The sequence below is a fragment of the Doryrhamphus excisus genome, chromosome 13 (genome assembly GCF_030265055.1).
Source record: "Doryrhamphus excisus isolate RoL2022-K1 chromosome 13, RoL_Dexc_1.0, whole genome shotgun sequence".
NCBI lineage: Eukaryota > Metazoa > Chordata > Actinopteri > Syngnathiformes > Syngnathidae > Doryrhamphus > Doryrhamphus excisus.
The window spans coordinates 12,082,990-12,102,075 of NC_080478.1; the positions used below are offsets into that span (position 1 = coordinate 12,082,990).

A 19,086-nucleotide genomic window follows, 5' to 3' on the forward strand; every position below is an offset into this window, starting at 1 on the left:
TATCATTAAGAGGAAACAATCACCAGTAAGCTACCCGGAGAACTTTGTATCGGATATAACAGAAATAATCTCTGCATGTGGGAAAATAACTGTCAAGGTACCATTGATCAGTTGTTTGTTTTGGGGAGCGTCTTTGCTGTCATCCAGTGGATTTAAGTAGAACTGCAATACTACTGTTCTATATTCTAAAAATCCCTCAACAACATTGCAGGACACTTTGAAAACACATTAGGAATAACATTTTTAGACTTAAGTGTTTTCAGATGAGGTTTTCTAGACTTACAAAATATAATAACACCCAGTTAGTTTCACTTCACATCGTAATATATGTGTGGTGCTGTCTGTTGGGGTTGTAGTTTATAATGTGTTAATAATTGTTCATGTTTATGCGGATCAGTTCTGCGCAGGTGCATGCATGTCAACATCCGGTCGACCTATTTTGCGGAAGTTACGCATCAGGCAGCCGGATTTGTACCCCGCATGCGCAATATACATTGTTTAATGAAATGAAATCTTTTTAGCAGTTTTATTTAAATTGAATACTTAAATGAGTGGAGAATAACAACTAAAACGTCGCCTTTGACAACGACACTTTATGTGTACTTCAAACAAACAAACTTTTAAACTGTACAAAGAAGAAAACGAATCCATCTCTGCTCTCGCTGCCGTTGACGTCAAGAAGTGACATTTCCAAATGTAACAGCACGTCACGTGACGTCGCAGACGCACTGTTGCAAAATGGTGAAGGAAGTGACGTAGCATTGCACATGCGCATAATGGATTGTGTGCCCGGAACAGATCAGGTGTAATGGCGCGTATTTCTCTTTGCAGCTTTCTATCTGTACAAAATTTAAGTGAGTTTTCTAACGCTGTAGGGGGTATGGTTGAAACATTGATGGCTTCTCCTTGGGTCGTGTGAGGTTTCATTGATGCTCTGATACAATTATAGTCGAAATGACAGCTGTGATTTCACATTACGTACCGTTTGACACAGTTAAATTGACTTAATTGATTGAAATAAATGTGCTGGTATTGTTTGTATGTTTAAAATGCATTTTGTGAATTTCGTTAGACAACGAACAGGACGTCTTGTTTATTTCAGATACTAAAGCAGGGATAGCAGGTACCTGAGCCATACCGGAAGCCCCGTCCGTTTTGCGCGCGTGTGAAAGGGTACGTCACTTCCTTTGCGCGAACTTTTAGGACTCTCTGGGACATGCTGTAATATTTGAGCGTAAACAACCCGAGTGAAAATATGGGTTCGGTTGTATACCAACGGCTACAGAGATTTCTCCTAAACGATGAAAACGATGATGACATTTCTCCAATTTCATCATCAAAGGTAACTAAAATTAACGTAAATGATTAAAACCTAGTTAAAATAGATGGAAATTAATTGTACGAACGCTGTAATGAATGCCTGTCCTATGGATGATGAGTTTGAAGTGGCGGACCCTGAAGAAGTGATCGACCAGAAGGTTAGTGAGACGGCAATTCTCAATGATCATCCGTATGCAATACTGGGGCAAAGTGACTGAAAGAGTTGGGCCCTCTTCAGTCTAATCCGGATTAAGCATTTCTTCAACCCGGTCATTTTTACAAGCGGAAAACCTTGATATAGATATTGACAGATTTTAATATAGAGACTATTCAGCTTTTTGTGAACACTTAACTCTTTCTTCTCTTTGTACCTACGCTCTGATTGATGGTTGCAATATCTTGTTTTGTTTTTTCCCCCTTGCATGAATCTTTGGTTCGATGCACTATAAGGAATTACAATCTGTGTTTAAAAATCAACATTTGTTTATTGTCATATTAAATATAACATTTACTTTAGTTAAACCTAATGGATTGATCTATTTAATTTAAATAAAGATATAAAAATCAATTTATGGTGGCTTTGTTGACTCATTGATTGTACTCATTTATTCCCAACAGTCTATCTTTATGATAGCTTTATTGTTAACAGTGGAAGGCTGCACGGTGGTTGAATGGTTAGCACGCAGGCCACACAGCTAGGAGACCCGAGTTCAATTCCATCCTCGGCCATCTCTGTGTGGAGTTTGTGTGCGTGGGGGTTTTCTCCGGGTACTCCGGTGTCCTCCCACATTCCAAAAACATGCTAGGTTAATTGGTGACTCCAAATTGTCCATAGGTATGAATGTGAGTGTGAATGGTTATGTCTATATGTGCCTTTTGATTGGCTGGCGACCAGTCCAGGGTGTACCCCGCCTCTCACCTGAAGACAGCTGGGATAGAAAAACAGTGCTGTTTTTGTTTGTTTGTTGTTTTTTTGCCCAATCAGGTCTCAGAATCACCTTACAAAGCCGGTCCACAGTGACATCAGCATCCTCTGATTGGTTGATCAGAGCAAAAGTGGGAGCAATCTGGAGAGGAGGATGAATTTAATCGACAAATAATCAGTAATCTCTGGTGAGTATATTGATCTTTTGTCATGTTATTACATAAATATTGATTGTGAACGGCTTCAGAAGTTCCAGAAATCCCAATAATCCTGCAGGGTTAAGTGGGTTTCATGTTTCAATAATGTTGTATTGTGTTTTGTTTGTTATGGATGGTTGTGTAAAGGTGAAGCGATAATGGTGGTATTAAGTGGGCTAAATCCCCTCTAAAGGCACCAAATGCACCACCCATCACTTTGTGTGCTTAATGTGTACATGTCAAAGTCCACAATTACAGTTGAAGAATCCCGAGTGGGACCCCAGATGATCGTTATTTCCATACACTAGTTTCAGAGTTTAATAACATACAGAACTGCACTTCATCATCAGTTTTGTTCCCTCATATTTTGCCTCAATTGTAGCTAAAGTTTGTATGTTTGTCTCTTGAACAGAACACTAGTCGCTTGCTGTATTCTTGTCATATATGCAAAGGTTATTTTAATTGCAAAGTAATTCCATATACAGTAAAAGTAAACTTTTTCCACAGCATGATAAACAATTGTGAAGGAACAGATGACCAGATTCTCAAATTTGATTGCACAAACATTTTACATTTTATAAAATTATGGAAATATGTAATTGTTGCTGTATGGGACACAGTGGTAATTGCCAACATATACTAAAACTGACTCTAGTTACCTCCAGCATCTTACTTTGGGTGTTTAAAATGTTTCTGCAGGCTGTAAAAAGGACACGTGCATCTTTTGAGTCTTGTGTGGGTTCTTGCTTAGGTACAGAGAAAAATATCGCTATCGTATGCAATTCTTTAATTTAAGGTTCAGGTCGATGAAAGGGCTTTTTACCGCCAGTCTTACTGAGCAGTTTTATGTCAGTAATGGTGATGTCATGGCTCACAGCCTTACACATGTCGTAAACAGTCAGAGCTGCTACAGAAACAGCAGTTAAAGCCTCCATCTCAACTCCTGTCCTGCTGGTGGTGCGACACGTTGCCGTGATGACCACAGCGTTCCACAGCTCATCCAGGTCCAGGATGACCGAGGTGTGCTCTAAAGGGAGCGGGTGGCAGAGCGGAATGAGAGTTGAGGTCTGTTTAGAGCCCATGATGCCGGCTAACTGGGCCACCGCCATAGCGTCACCCTTACCCAGCTGGTTGTCCTGCAGTAGTCCAAACGCAACGGGGCCCAAAAGGACGGTGGCATGGGCCGTGGCTACGCGACGTGTGGGGACTTTATCGCCAACATCTACCATGTTTGCTCGGCCTTGTGCATCTGTGTGCGTCAGCTGAGCTTCTGGGGTACCATCCAGGTTTGGGCTGCTTGCATCACTTGGAGATTGGGAGATTTTGAGATTGGGATCTTGGCTGGATGTATCGTGATGATATTGTCTCACACCGTGTTGTGTACAGTTTACGTTGGCCTTCATTTGTAATTGTCTCCTCAAAATGTGGAAGCACCTAATACTATGATTAGTTTGAGTGGTCACAATGCTTGTGTCATTAACAAGGGAGGTTTGATCACCACCAAATTCATACAAGCGTCCTCCTGCATTGATAAAGTGCTCAGCCTTGTTTGGGTTTTCATTAAGATAGGAGCCTCTATGCATTAAGTTTCTAGAGCAGCAGCTATGTGCTGCCTGTGCTGAAGCCGTGTAGTCTAGAAGGCACAAAAGGTTCAGGAATGCCTTTCTATCTGTAGGAGGAGGAGAGAACAATGTTGTCTTAGCACGCCGTGTGACAATGGAAATACATCTGGATCATGTTTCATGTCAAGTAGTGATATTTTCTCTCCGAGAACTGTCTCTTTTATTTTGCTGATAACAGATCTTATTGACCTAAGTCAAAAATCATTTCTACATAAGGGATAATAAGGCTTAAACAGGCACTAGTCAACTTTGTTAAAGGCCTCAAAAGCTGCAGCGAGGTGAAAATAAGTTCATGTATGTTCGCTGTGGCGACTCCGTAATCAGGAAAAACCCGAAAGAAACAAATAAAATGATCGTTAGTCGAACTGGAATGACAACAGCATGTGGTTGTCACGGAAGCCTGACCACCAGGTTAAAATCTAGATAGACCGCGACTCCGATTCCATCAGTTCTGTCAATTATCCCTGATTATCATTCATTAGCGGTGAGTACCTATTGAGCATGAGCAAGTTACCACTACCTGTATCTGTATCTGTTTATCCATCTAAATGCTCTGTAGCCGTATCTGTACGGGTGGGGCATAACACGGAAGTGGGCATAGTTTAACCGAAAAGGGGCGGGGCTTCAATCAGTACATTATTTTAAGTTGAAATTGACATTGATTGATCAGAAGTTGCTACATCTATTGTTTGCAACTCTACAACTCGCTCAATTACTTTATGCTTTTTTTGTCTTATTTGTCCAGTTTTATTTTAGATTTGTTTTCTATAATGTGCCGTTAAGAGGCCCATAAAAAAAAAATATATAAATATATATACTTTGGACATCCCTTATCGCCATACTCGTTTCATGCTCATACTCTGCAAAAATGCATTGTCTGTAACTTAACTGCATACATTTTCCAAGCTATTAATGATAGATCAAGGTCATGACAGACCCGTGTGAGAGATTGTACGTACAGCCACAGCGTCACCCACCGATGAGGATCATAGGTCTATTCTTCATTTGGGAGATGTTGAACATGCCTGAAAAAGGAGGGGGGTCAGGGGCGAGTCTGGGTAAATACCACAACCACTAAAAACAGCAGTAATGTGAATTAACTTAAAACACACACACAAGCTTACCTGCATGTTGTTTCTTCTTCCTGCCCACCGCAGCTCCAATAATTTGCAGCAGCTCTTCATCAGACGCTCCGGAGCGTAACACATCTCGAAGGGACATCTCAGAGTTGCCAAACAAACACACCTGAAGACAGGTGGGAAGAGTGTTGTACAGTATGGCAGACACAACAAAAAAACACACATTCACACACGCGGTTTTACCTTGAGGTTGCCGTCTGCAGTGATGCGTAAGCGGTTACAGGAGCCACAGAAATGATCAGACATGGAGGTGATGAAGCCCACCTGACCTTTGAATCCGGGCACTTTGAACGTCTGTTCGAAGATTCCGATTTTCATTTATTGTGATTAATTTATTGTCCCAGGCTGATTGCCCATGAGACTTTTTTAAGAATGAGAAATCCTGCCATGTTCTAATCTAATAATAAATAAATCACATGTTGGAGGGGTTCGAAGTAACAAAAAACGAAATAACCTTGGCTGTGTCTGTGTGTCCAGCCTGGAGCTTTTCTAGGGCGGGCCACTGCTGCCTGATGTGATCCAACATTTCCTGGTAGCTCACCATCTTCTTGAAGTTCCATTTGTTACCTGCAAAGAAAGACAGGGTAAGTCAATTAGAGTGAATAGAGCTCATGTTCCTATTGCCTGGGGTATAAGGTAAGGAAAACACCCACTAATCCAGTGGCCCTCATAGGTGGTCAAACTCATTGATAACAAACTTACAACTTCTGGCGAAACATTTTTATGCTAAACCCGGCATTGAAATGTGTCTCAAGTCAGAATTGTTTGCTGGAGCCTATCCCAGCTGTCTTCGGGTGAGAGGCGGGGTACACCCTGCACTGGTCGCCAGCCAATCACAGGGCACATATAGACAAACAACCATTCACACTCACATTCATTCATACCTATGGACAATTTGGAGTCACTAATTAACCTAGCATGTTTTTGGAACCTGGGAGCAAACCCATCCATGCATGGGGAGAACATGCAAACTCCACACAGAGATAGTGTGTATATATACAAAGTATATCTATTTTATGCACTGTATAGAAGTAGGATTCAAACCACATGCTGCCATTTTCTATCAATAGCTTGTTCATGTTTCACAATTTCCCCTTTTCTGATGGCTCACATTTACACACTCCTGATTGGGTTTTCTTTTTTTTTTTTTTACTTAAATGTACAAACTCACCATCAAATGGCATGTATTCAATGAAACGCACTTCCACAGGCTTCTTCTCTGTCAGAGCGACAAAATCAAGCAGCTCATCATCATTGAGGCCACGCATGACTACACAGTTGACCTATAACGGATAACATACGGTAGCTGTTTAGGTCACAAAAACATGGTCGTGCAAAGTGTAAAACCAAGACTACATACTCATCAATACATAGGTACCATGTAAAATGTCATAGCAGTATCAAAAATAAATACACATTTCCAAAAATACTCCCTCAGAGTGCTATTAATTTAAAAACATGGAATCAAAATACCTTGACTGGGTTGTAGCCCATTTCAATGGCCTTATCAATGCCTTCCATGACCTTGTGGAAGCCTGTGAAAAAGAGGATAGAAGTTTAAACAAGAAGATTTAGTTTTAATGGTCTAAGTGTAGTAGTTTGTTTTTGTGGTTGTCTTGGTTTGATTTTATGGATAAAAAAAAAGGAAGCCAAATGACTCAAACTGTGGCTTTTCATTGGTGCCATATATTTTAGATCCATCTGTGCATTCCTGCACACATTCCCGCATTGCTGAGCCCTGCAGTCACCATCCTTCCCCACTAGATGGAGCTTACAAGCTTCAAAGCAAGACTGACCCACATCAGATACACACCACAGAAGATCAGTGAGCTAACACACAACCAAAAACAAAATGTCCCATCAAATCTTAAACTTTTGACCTTAAAATGAAAAGAGCATACCTTTTCGCCGGACAATGAACTCAAACTTGGCAGCTACCAGTGAATCCAGACTGATGTTGATCAGGTTGAGGCCTGCATCTTTTAGTTGAGGCAGAAGTCTGGCAAGGTTCATGCCGTTTGTTGTCACCGCAATGGTCTTCAAACCCTCCAACTTCCTCAACTCTGCTACAGAGGCAAAAAAGGTGGAAAGGAACACTAAATGTCAACAATTCCATTGCATCACTGGATGAATGTATACATCCATTTACCCAATAAAGTTGTATTTTTTTTATTCAGGAACAAACATGGAAAATGCTTACACATTCCCCAAATTAGTCATAATGCATTTCGTCCCAGGAAAGCATTTATTTGAAAGCGTTTCAAAGCTAATTCATTCAGCTGCCTCTGTTCACCAGAGTGAGTCAGCAAATGGGTGCTATACTGTATAATATTTCTTGGCTACCTTTTGATGGTTAAGTTGCTGTGTGATGAGTTTAGAGGTCTTTGTAAGATGACACCATGAGTCAGACTGTTATATTGAGTAATGACCTGCGATTTCCAATGGGTTGACACACTTGTAAGTTTTTTCAGAGTTCACAATTGGCTCCTGTGGTGTAGTGGTTAGCGTTCTGGACTTTTGAGCTTATGCCTTGGGTTCAACTCTCCACTAGTAAGCATCATCTGTATTCATCAGGAAGGGAATCCGGAATGTAAAGGGATCAAGCCCAGTACGCAGATTAAAAAAAATACGATCAGCTGTGGCGACTCCATCAGGAAAAAAATAAACAAACAAACGATTGGCTCCTGTCAATGAGCTACCTGGTCCTCACTGACTCAGGTCCGCCATGATATGCCATTTCATGACATTATAGTCCAGTGCGGCTTATATATGTATAAATCTGATTTTTTTCTCTAAATTTTGTGGGTACGGATTCAATACTGGTGTGTCTTATGCACCGGAAAATATGATTTTGGTAATCGGCCTACAATTTGATACAATGGTGACCCATTTTAAAGCGGCTGCACTCGGCTGAATAGGCTGCATAGGCTAATGTGAGGTGTTTTTGAACTAATGTGTTGTGTTTATAGACGCTAACAAAATAAGAAATTATCAAAATATGCATCACATTAAATGGGACCTATTATGGTAATTTCTCAGCCCTTTATATTGAGTTGTGAACTCATAGAGCAGCTACACATGATAACCAGCACAGAAAGCTTTCTAGATCTTCCTGAACCTGCACCTATTCCAGCTGTATTTCTTTGTATTTCGAACTTCCCACCTAAACGGTCTGTTTTAATTTATTCCACCTAAGGCGTGCCTCTAGGCACGTCCACTCCGCTGTGGTTGGTCACACTCCCAAGTGCTTACGAGGACTTCCGGTGCTGAGCCGATAGCTGCTGAACCCAACTTTATAAGAGTTGATAAACAGTATAGGAGTTGATAATAAACGGCGATTTACCTGTTTAAAATGTCAGCTTTTAACATACAGCCATATGTGTTGGATCCCGAATCCGATCCAGAAGTAGAGAGTGTATTTTCTCAGGAAAAGTGGTTACTTCAAGTTGTCTCTCAATGGTCGGTACTGTAGCTGTAGCGTTTGACAGCATCGGTAACATGTAATGTGGTCATTACATGTTTTTTGGGAGAGGTAGTGTATTGTTTTACAAAGACACATCTTACCATGGTGCAACCAAACAGTAGTACGCAGCTTGTACTTGTTCCTCTCCAGCGGTTACACACTAATTGACCCGCCGATACATGGGTCGGGCTCTATGTGCAAATACAGATGACTTAAGCTTTCAGAAGGTCACATGAGGCCTCACTGGTGGGATAGTTGCATGCTGTGCTGGTATTGATAGGAACTGTTGGGATTCCATGCTCGACATACTAGATTATATCATTTGCGTGCCTCGTTAGCCCCTGTCATGCTTCGATGTCAGTCACAGATCTGTGATCTTTGTGGCAGCCACTTCCCTTCAACCACTAATCAAATTTATACTATGATAGGCCATTAGACAAGGTAGCATGTAGTGTGACTAATCAATCTCTTTGCATATATTTCTCCAGGAAAAGAAACATTAGACTCAGTCACAAGGCAAACTGTATTAAGCGCTCAGTTTGTGTTCACGTCAGGTTTTTTTTTTTCTACCAGGAGAAACAACTCAGTGGCCAAGCGTCATGTTTACAGCTCCTTACCAACAATATCCAGCACATCAGGTCTGATAAGCGGTTCTCCTCCAGTGAGGCGGATCTTCTCTACGCCCTCCTTGACAAAGAGGCGTGCTAGGGTCAGTACCTCTGAAGTGGACAGTAGTTGGCCTCGTGGTGTCAGCTTCACACCCTCCTCTGGCATACAATACTGGCCTGAGATTGAGAAGGGAGAATGAGTTTACCATTATTGAACACTTTTTACATACAGCAAACTAACTCCAAACAAACATTATACTGTATATCAATTCAAACTGTAAATTTTGGCACTTAAAGATTTATATAACACATTACTTAAGCAGGTTGGAAAGTCTGTACAACATACATCTTCAATTCAAGAGCTTCAACTCCAAGAACTGGGTATGACTTTGCATTTATATCAATTGTTTTGAAAAAAAAAAAACAAAAACCTACTGTAACTACAACATATTTTTATGTTTCAGGTTTTTAGCTGTAGTTTCTCATTGGTAACATAACATACTTTGACAGCACTCGCTGATTGAACAATACGGTTGTATGTACTTTCCAAATGCTGGCATTGGTAAGTGGACTTACAGCGTAGGTTGCACTTCTCAGTCAGGGAGATGCGCAAGTAATTGTGTTTCCGGCCAAAGTTGTCCGTTAAGAATGAAGAAAAGGCAACATTGTGGTCTTTCATCCTCTCCTGGAAAGCAAAATGACAATGCAAAGGTCATTTATTAGGATCGTGTACATTTTTAATTACTTTTCACTGAATTAAATTAGCTTCCACTGTTGCTGTGTCTAGCAGGCTGATTTGGTAACCCTGAATGACTTTTAGTCATTCATTAAACAAACAATACCAGCCTTTTCTAATAAAACATACACTGGTAGCTGAACCGAAACAAGAAAAACGTGTTCTCTCCAGCTGGCTTATTTAAAATGCTGTATTAAAATAGTATTGTGAAACTAAAGCCCATTGCAGCACTGTGACCTTTGACTGCTGGTAATGTGCTACTGTTAAGTCACGCTTTCAGTACAAAGGCCAGCACAAGACTGGGTATTTGGTCACACACTATAAACTTAATCACAATACTTCTATTTTTATGGCGGAGATATTCAGCTTGTTAAAAACACAGATAAATCTGCTATACTGTACAACACATTCCACTTAACTGTGTTTTGTGTAGCATTGGAATTGCACTCATCCCCTGGTTGTGGGGCACATTATGGTGTACTACATCAGTGCAGTCATCAGTTTTACAGTTAGTTGAAAAGACACAAGTAAATGCTGAAATGCACGTCATTATTGACATATGACTAAGTTCTCCGTAGTGAGTTACCTGTCTTGTCCTGGTTTTGACGGATGTACTTAAATCTGGTGGAGCCAAAGTAGGATTCCCAAGTTCAAGTTCATTTTTCGCATGCGTTGCACTTGAGTAAAGTCGCGCAATATTTACATTAATGCGGTCAGGCCAAAATGTTCCGAAACGTGTCACACTCCAGTGTGTGTACAACAAGCAGCATCTGATGTTAGAAGCCATGGTGGTGGTGGTACGGTGCTAAGGCAGTAAACATTGTGTTGACACAACTCAAGTGTGTGTTTCGGTGAGATAAACCGCATCAGTTCACTGGGACGGAAAAGGAAAAGGCGTTGTTTCATCAGCCAATGGTGGCTGCTGACGTCACACGGAATGCACGCTGGGAAGTGGAGTCTGTTTGTTGCAAACTACCGGGATCCTACTTTATTGTATGCAGGTGTGCTTTTCTTTTTTCCAGCGAGGGCCACATACTGAAAAATGAACGCAATGGACACTTATCTTACTTTAATTTAATTTTTATTTTTATAATAATTTTGTAAAGAAAAACTATGTGATACAGGTGAAAAAGTGTATTATTAGTGTACATTAGTATCAACTTCGCTCTCTTGCTTTCCAAATATTTAAACTTCCTTCTGAGATAACCTTTGTAAATTTTCTTCTCACAATTATCACTTTATTCCCACAATTTTTTACCTTTATTCTTGTAATATTAAAACTTTGTATACAACCAAATGTCCCAAAATCCAGGTATATTTTGTTTTGTTTATCATATTGCAACTTTTTTTAAAATAATTTAATATTTCAACTTTATTCAACTTAAGTGTTTATTCACTCATTACGTTATTCTGACTAGCTATACAGAAAACCTTTTTTCTCAATATTTTTTCACTCGCTGATTTGCTGTAAATTTTTGTGTTTTTTTTTTTTTTTTTTTGTTCAATTATATTTCACAACATCTGGTATTTTCATATTCAATCCAATATAATGGAATCAAATGTTTAGCATTTAAGATAATATTGCACTGCAAAGTTAAATTATGATCATGATTATTGTCATCTCATTGGCAATCAAAAGCAGTGTTGGGCAAATTACTTGAACAAAAAAGTCAGTAATAGTTACTAGTTACTTTCCCCAAAAAGTAATTGAATTAGTTATGGTATTACTTCTTCATTAATGTAATTAGTTACCAGGTAAAGTAATTATAGGTCCCCTTTAACATGATGTGGTATGCTTTGGATCGCGACAAGCACAGCAGCTTTACAAAATTGATATGCATGAACTAAACATGTATGAACGGTTGAAGTCTGCTCAACATTTACTATATATACATGCATGCTGAGCACAGAAACAGTTTGCATTGGCAAAATGGCAAGTTATTCATTATCTACCTTTCCTATACTGATGATTGAGCACGCTTTTGCTGTTTGCACCCATTCTCCATCAGACAGGTTGTGAAGAGAGTTGTGAGATTTATGTACACAATGGCAGCTACAGTATACCTCTTGCTGTTACATATAACTATATATTCAAACAATTACAGTATACTATAATGACAGGTGACAGTGCATTCTCGCTTTGAAGGTGACTAGCAGGCCAGATTATGGGGGGGGGGGGGGGGGCATCATAATGAAGTGCAATTACATAAAGTAATTACCATCTTTGTAAGGGTGACCTCCTATAATTTTTGTATAGAAACTCATCAGATTGTGAATGAGGGAATGTTAATTGTCCAATTAGTGTGCATTTTCATATCAGATAACAGTGTGATAATGTGTATTTTGTAAAGGCGATGTCTGTCATGGCCTTGGTTAGTAGAACTGTTACATAAAAAGTGAGTATTTCCCAACACTGAAATTGTATTCTAATCAACATGCTTGTTTCTTGCCTGTCATATTTGTCTTCTCTCGAAGGCTATACTATTCTCTACAGAATGTGCTTGGTTCTTTTGACCTTGGTTGAAAACAAGTGTTGGACATTCCATGCATCTCAACCATGTTTGGAAAATACAATCTCCCTTATGTATTTATTCAAGTGAAGAGCGAGAGAGAGAGATTGGTGCACATTGAGAATCAATTAGTGGAGAAAACAAAACAGCACAGCTGTACATGACAGCAGACCCTCTATGATAGCTGTGTCCAAAGTGTACATTGTAGTACAATAACATAAAGCTTCAGTTTTTTAATGTATATATTTCTCTCTGTATTTCACACAGGTATGTAATTTGCCTGCCAGCCAGTGAGTGCACATGCCAGGCGGCTGAGAGTGTATACGCGGTCTGGAGAATTGGGCCTTCAGAACTAATTATCCTGGCACGACAGAGCAATTAAATAGAGGTATTTAAAGCAAGTGCAGCATGTGAAAAAGATGATTCAAATAATAGGCTCACTTCTAATTCAGGTCCACTGTGTTCTTCACAGTCTTTGTGGGCATAATTGAGGTGGTAAATGTTGTGAAAAGTAAAATGAACCTGAATTTTTCAGATAGTTGTACACATTTTTATGTTCTATGTATGAGCTTGGTTTATCAATTCACAAAAGTAACAGTGGAACCTTCAAAAATAACTTCTTGGGGGTTCTACTTCTACTTAATGTTCAATGTAAATGAATGGTAAATAAGTATTTTCTCTATTAAGGCACCCTATGATATTTCATTCATATGCTCACAAGGGTCGCAGGCATGCTGGAGCCTATCCCAGCTGTCTTCAGGGGAGAGGCGGGGTACACCCTGGACTGGTCGCCAGCCAATCACAGGGCACATATAGACAAACAACCATTCACACTGCACTCACATTCATAGAGTCGCCAATTAACCTAGCACTTTTTTGGAATGTGGGCGGAAAGTGGCGTACCCATGCAAACTCCGCACAGAAATGCCAGAGGGGGGAATCCAACCCTGGGTCTGCAAGCTGAGTGGCCTGTGATAACCACTCCTACACCGTGCTGTCTACCAACCTATTTTTGCTTTACCCTTTGAATATTTGTTTGTTCATCCTCTGCAGATCTGTTTAATTTCCCCTTTAAAGTCACAGTTAAAAATCACTGTGGCGTTGGCATGGTAAGCAGGTGGTGCAGGTCTGTGAGGCGTTTTAGCCATTAGTCATCAGCATTTGTCATGCCATTTGGGATGCATGGAGCCTCTGAGATTTTTGCATGAGGAAATTCGGCATTCTCATGGCAGATTGGCAGTGTTGATGCACAGATCAGAATGAATGCCGAACTTTATCCGTTTTTGTGTGCAAGCTGTTAAAAGTGGCATCAAGCCGTTGGTTAGACCACAAAGCAGACACGACAAAAATAGGGTGGAAAAAAAGGGTTTATTACAGTAGGCGAAAAAGGTACAAAAGGCATACAAAAAGGGAAAATCAAAATACAACAAAAGAAACAAAAAGGAGCTGTTGGAAAAAGTCAAGCAGGAAATAAGGTACTCATAAAATACACAGTAGAGTCCACACTGCCAGAGTTATGTAGAGTAGCACAACATGAGGATAAGGTCTAGCAATCTGGCAACGAGTGAGTAGCCAAGCATGGCTTAATAAAGCCTTACAATACCTCCCAGGTACGGGCAGCGGCTCCACCCTGGCAGCACCAGCAGTACACTGCAAGAGAGAGTAGATAAGCAGCAGCAGAGCAGCCCCAGCAGAACATGACAGCAGCAGCAAATAAAAGTAACAGTAATTTTGCTTCAATCATATTGTCTTTAAAACAGGCACTAATGACAGTCAACAAAAACATCTTGTAATGTCTGCTCAAACGCATGTGAATGACCAAAATAAGAAGAATTAAGTCATTGGATGTGTTAATTGTATCTACCAAGAACAAGGATTAAACCAACGTCAGGGAAGTACACTGTCAGAGGATTGAATTTTATTTATTATATTGTTTTGGTCAACCATAGGCATAATGTACGTGTCTCCATTCATCCATACTGTTGTCCAAGGGCTTTGTGTGCATGTGTGTGGGAATTCAGTCCCTCAGTTTTGTGGAGTCTGCATGATACCTTGAGGGTAAAGGGGTTGTTTTCAGTTAGGACCAAAACACGAGGGTGATTTAATGTGAAGGCTGAATGGAGTCCTTGCTGAAAAGACACTGACTAGATACACTGTGTGTCAGTTACCCCGTCTCTCATCCTCTGCAGTACTAAAATGTGTTTTTACTCTTGTCTGGAAGGTTATTATATATTTTCATTGGCATGAGTGTGGGTCTTAATGATAAAATAACATAAGATCAATCAGCCACAAATTAATATCAGCTGATTTCCACGGTAATGGTGCGTGATCAGCATATGCCGATAAATGCCTTCCAAAGCCGTCAACTTTGGCTAGTACTATTGTAGCTTGCAGCCTATCGCAATCCCTATGTGCAGTATCGTGTCTTGCTCCAACATCTTGGAGAAGCGTCCCCCATACATTTTCCTTCACACTGTGCAGGCATGCCAAAACAAACTACAGTGTGGAAATTACCTGCCATTTGTGACAGTGATATTACATAAAAAACACGCCACAAAAAATCTGTAGGGGGTTTGCCCTTATGTGATGGACAGTTAGAAGGCTAAGCAAATAACCTGAAAAATAATTGAATTAACGCGATCATTGACAAGCCTTTTTCAGTGGCGGAAGACAACGTGTTCGCCGACTGCTTACTCACTTGGAGAAAATCATCCGTTATTAAAAAAAAATGCACGGTTAGCAATACGCTTTGTTTCAGTACATGTTTTTGCAGAACGATACAGAAAAGGGCAAACAGACTAGTATAAGTGTAATGTACAAAGTTTTAACAAATCATACAAAAATCGAAGTTTGACTATATTCGGTCTGTTGCATTTTAAAAAACATGAACATTTTGGTCTTATCATGTCTTTATAAGGGAGAGTGAGAAATTCTCACTTCAACTTAGTGTATTGTTTTAACAGCAATCATTGTGACACAGTAACGGGACAAAAGGTTTATTAATTAAAGTACATTTTTCAAGTACATCGTTGTGCTGCATTTGCTGCTGATTCATTTGACCTCTCCATTCAGGTTCTATTTGCTTCCAGACTGCTGGGTGGGGAGTCATCGCTTCCCTGTTAAATACAACCCAGCAGGTATAAACACAGAATATCATCCATGTCCTCCAGAGTGGTGGCTCTTTGACATCCAGCTCTGTTGGTGCACATTGCCCTTTGTTGACACCCATACTTTCTTGCAGTCTTTAAGTTAATCCTGAATCCGCAATCAATTTTCCACCAGAGTGGGTGTCAGCCACTGGGGACAGCTCAGAAAACAAGAGGACAAAAAGATGTTTAGCAGAGAGAGGAGTAGAGGACGGGCCTAAAATAACTTTGAACAATAAGCAGCCTTGCAGTGTTGTTCTAATGATGCAGGGCTGCAAATGCACATTGATCTAAATTGATCTAAATTGATCATTTTTCCCCACGAGGAGGTGGAGACTTGCTGTCAAATAAGCTTTGCGTTCATTAAAATGTTTTCATGTGAAAGTCAAAGCAAGGACGCAAACATTTCTCAAGCTTTACAGTACATCACAGGAACATACCATCTACATGATTAGTAAATCATAGGACACCAAATATATATTATGAACTCTTGAGCTACTATATAATAAAACATTCATCTAATGCCATTCTGCTTTAGAACATGTAAACGAAATGCATAAGTGAAACTGAGAATGTAAACACAATACATATGAGAATTAACCATTAAGTCAGAAATATAAATATGTAAATGTCTCGCGTCCTACATTCATATTACATATGATTATGCATGAATGTGTGTGGAATATGTTGAGTCCCTTGTTGTTGAGTCTGATATGTCGAGGAAAGACACTGTTTCCTATTGTAACTCGGATTCAGTCCAACAGAACCTTTTACAAGTGATGACTGTTCCACCTCAGGGTTGAATGACGTCATTTAAATCACTGGTGATCTGCTGCAGGCATGATGATCTGATGCACTGCAGTATCCCATCCAGGCGGTGATGCAGCTGCTATAAGGATGCTTTCAGGAGCCCCAGTGCAGAATTGTAGTGGGTGTGGGAGGTAAGACATAAGGTTTGACATAAGTTGTTGAGTTGGTGTGGTTATCTGCCAGATGATCACCACGGTTGCGTACTTGTTGCTTCTTACATCACATACACGGTTTGTTAACCTTTATTGAGCGATGGGACATAGTTTACAAAAAAATAATATTCTGTGGTATGAATGGCAACAGGTGGATACATCATGGCATACTGTACATGCATGCATGCCATATGGTGGAAAGCATTTATGTGTCGTAGCTGACGTAAATAGATGAACAGATACATTATTTGTAGTAAATAAAGAATTATTTTGTACTGATTAAATAAAATTTGATAATTTCCTGCAACATAGTGTACAGTAAAGGGTTAATTCACTTCAACTCCAAATTTGGCCAGGGTATGAATAGTTTTGGGCGTATGTAAATCTGGATTGAAGTCTAAATAGCGGCAGGAAGGTACTCAAGTCTGTGGTGTACTCAAGTCTGCAATTTTTCATGTTATCTTCAGATACAGTATGATTTTATTAAACTTGAGAATAGATGTTAATCTACTTTTAGACATTGTCCTCTGTTATTGGGTATTTGATGAATGGCTTGCACTGTTACACCCAACGTTCTTTTTGTAACCTCCAAAGGGTAGAGGGTGTACCCGCTGACTTAAATGACTCCCAGCCTGGCAGCCGGTTGTCCTCTCGATCATCCTTTGGTTCTTTTAAAAGAGCTATTATTAACTTTGCAGAGGTGAAGCACTTTCTAGTTCTCTGAGATTAATGAAAAGGTAGTCAGCAAATGAATAATTCAAGTTTGTCTCCCTGATTCATATCTGAACTCTCTTTGGGTACTAAACTCCACACTTTCCTCGCCTTTCAGCTGCACAGCGGAGCGCAGCGGCACCGTTTTAAGATGTTTTTGTTGTAGAATCATATATGAATAAATCATGAATACCAATAGAAAATGGTATTAAATTGCTTCAAAAAGTCATCCTTTTTTCAGCGGTGGCTGATAGCCAGCAAGAACACCATTTGACCGTTTGCCCTTCATGTTCCAGATGTACCCCATGGCTAATTAGGATTCAAAGACTTGCTGATAATGCACTTATGGAAATATTTGTAAGCCTTTTTCCGCTTTTCATTTAGCTTTTGCATATTTTCTCACCAGGGTGTGGTGCAGTGACGGTACATCCGAATGCTGCAGTGCGCTTGACTTGGTCATGACTAGAGATGTTCCGATCAGGGTTTCATGCTGCTGATTCCATCCATCAGTGAAATCGACTGATACCAATCTCATAGATTAAAGGGATACACGGATGCTAGTTTGGTGCTAGTGCCATAAAGTTTGTTGACAATAACAAGGTGCTAATGGTCGGCATAAATTAGCTAGTTCTTACGTGTGGTACTGGAACAGCAGAACTCTTCAAAACACGTCTCTTCCTCTCTTCTTGGGCGTGTAGAATCGTAATCCTCCTTGCAAAAGTATGCACTGCACACACCAAGCTGCCACAATGGTTGCCACATCATAGCCAATGGCAAGCAGCCAAAGTTGTCTAATTGAAATGTCTGTGACAGGAAAGCCATGGAATTTATAGAGCGACACTTCCTTGTTGTCACAGCCCGGACAATTACAAAATACCTACCATTTTTTTAAACCATTATAGCTCTTGCGTTGCAGTGATCTCGATCCGTGCATCTAAACCAGGGGTCAGCAACCCGCGGCTCCAGAGCCGCATGTGGCTCTCCAGCCTCTTTGTTGCGGCTCCCTTTGCAATGCTTTAATATTTTTTAGCACCCGTGTGGTGAAAATGCACGTCTTTGTTATGAGTTTACAAAAATCCAACTTTGTGTGAGACCATGAATGCATCCTGACTGAGTTCTGACTGGTGACTGAATGAGCAGACAGGATGCTATCCAGTTCTCTCTGACAGGTTAACATGAAGGGAAATGAGTAATACTTTGAGTTATTTGAGTTATTAATTATTATTAATGAATTATTTGACGATTCTAAAAAAATAAATTAGAGCTCATTTAAAAACAAAAGTTTATCTCCAGTACTAGCAAGAGTACTCCAACTCGTCTTTTTTTTCCCTCCAATGTTGTTTTAAACATACAACGTTTTGCGGCTCCAGGCTATTTTTCTTTAGTGGGCAAGTGGGTGAAATGGCTCTTTTCATAGTGAAGGTTGCCAACCCCTGATCTAAACAGTGTGAAACATGCACACAACAATGGACAGGTGGGAGCGTGAAGTCATACCATGGCAGAGAAAATAAGTTTGAGTGATTTGTGAGGTCAGATTTTTTTCTCATAGGCATTTTTGTGATGCAAATGTAATGTTTGAACACATATTGTTTGTAGAAGCCAAACTCTTTACTTAACTGTCCCCAGCAACTAGCTGGAACTACTTTCCTCAGCACCAAAATCCAATCATAACTCGGCTCAGGACAGGAAGTGGGGAGAGAGTCGCTGTTGACGGACTTCATTGCTTATGGGGGTGTCTTCATGTCAA

The 19,086-nt window shown here is 40.1% G+C and overlaps 1 protein-coding gene and 1 long non-coding RNA gene across 3 annotated transcripts; one reads left to right on the plus strand and one right to left on the minus strand.

Annotated features, from left to right (window-relative positions):
• The first annotated feature begins 786 nt into the window (after positions 1 to 786).
• On the plus strand, positions 787 to 11,119 carry LOC131140216 (uncharacterized). The gene is made up of 3 exons (XR_009132374.1): positions 787 to 1,342; positions 2,306 to 5,787; positions 9,240 to 11,119. It is a non-coding gene; the product is annotated as an uncharacterized LOC131140216 (long non-coding RNA).
• mocs1 (molybdenum cofactor synthesis 1) lies at positions 3,962 to 10,909 on the minus strand. 2 transcript variants are annotated; one of them, XM_058090429.1, is made up of 11 exons: positions 10,597 to 10,909; positions 9,851 to 9,959; positions 9,284 to 9,451; positions 7,105 to 7,269; positions 6,677 to 6,738; positions 6,375 to 6,486; positions 5,658 to 5,770; positions 5,387 to 5,497; positions 5,189 to 5,309; positions 5,024 to 5,089; positions 3,962 to 4,111 (listed from the first exon to the last, which is right to left on the minus strand). In XM_058090429.1, exons 1-10 carry the CDS (start codon positions 10,795 to 10,797, stop codon positions 5,034 to 5,036), a joined length of 1,218 nt encoding a protein of 405 aa, XP_057946412.1. In that variant the 5' UTR covers positions 10,798 to 10,909; the 3' UTR covers positions 3,962 to 4,111; positions 5,024 to 5,033. The 2 variants fall into 2 exon arrangements, with proteins under 2 accessions (XP_057946412.1, XP_057946413.1); XM_058090430.1 differs by having other exon boundaries at positions 3,962 to 4,107; positions 5,020 to 5,089.
• Positions 11,120 to 19,086: the final 7,967 nt, after the last annotated feature.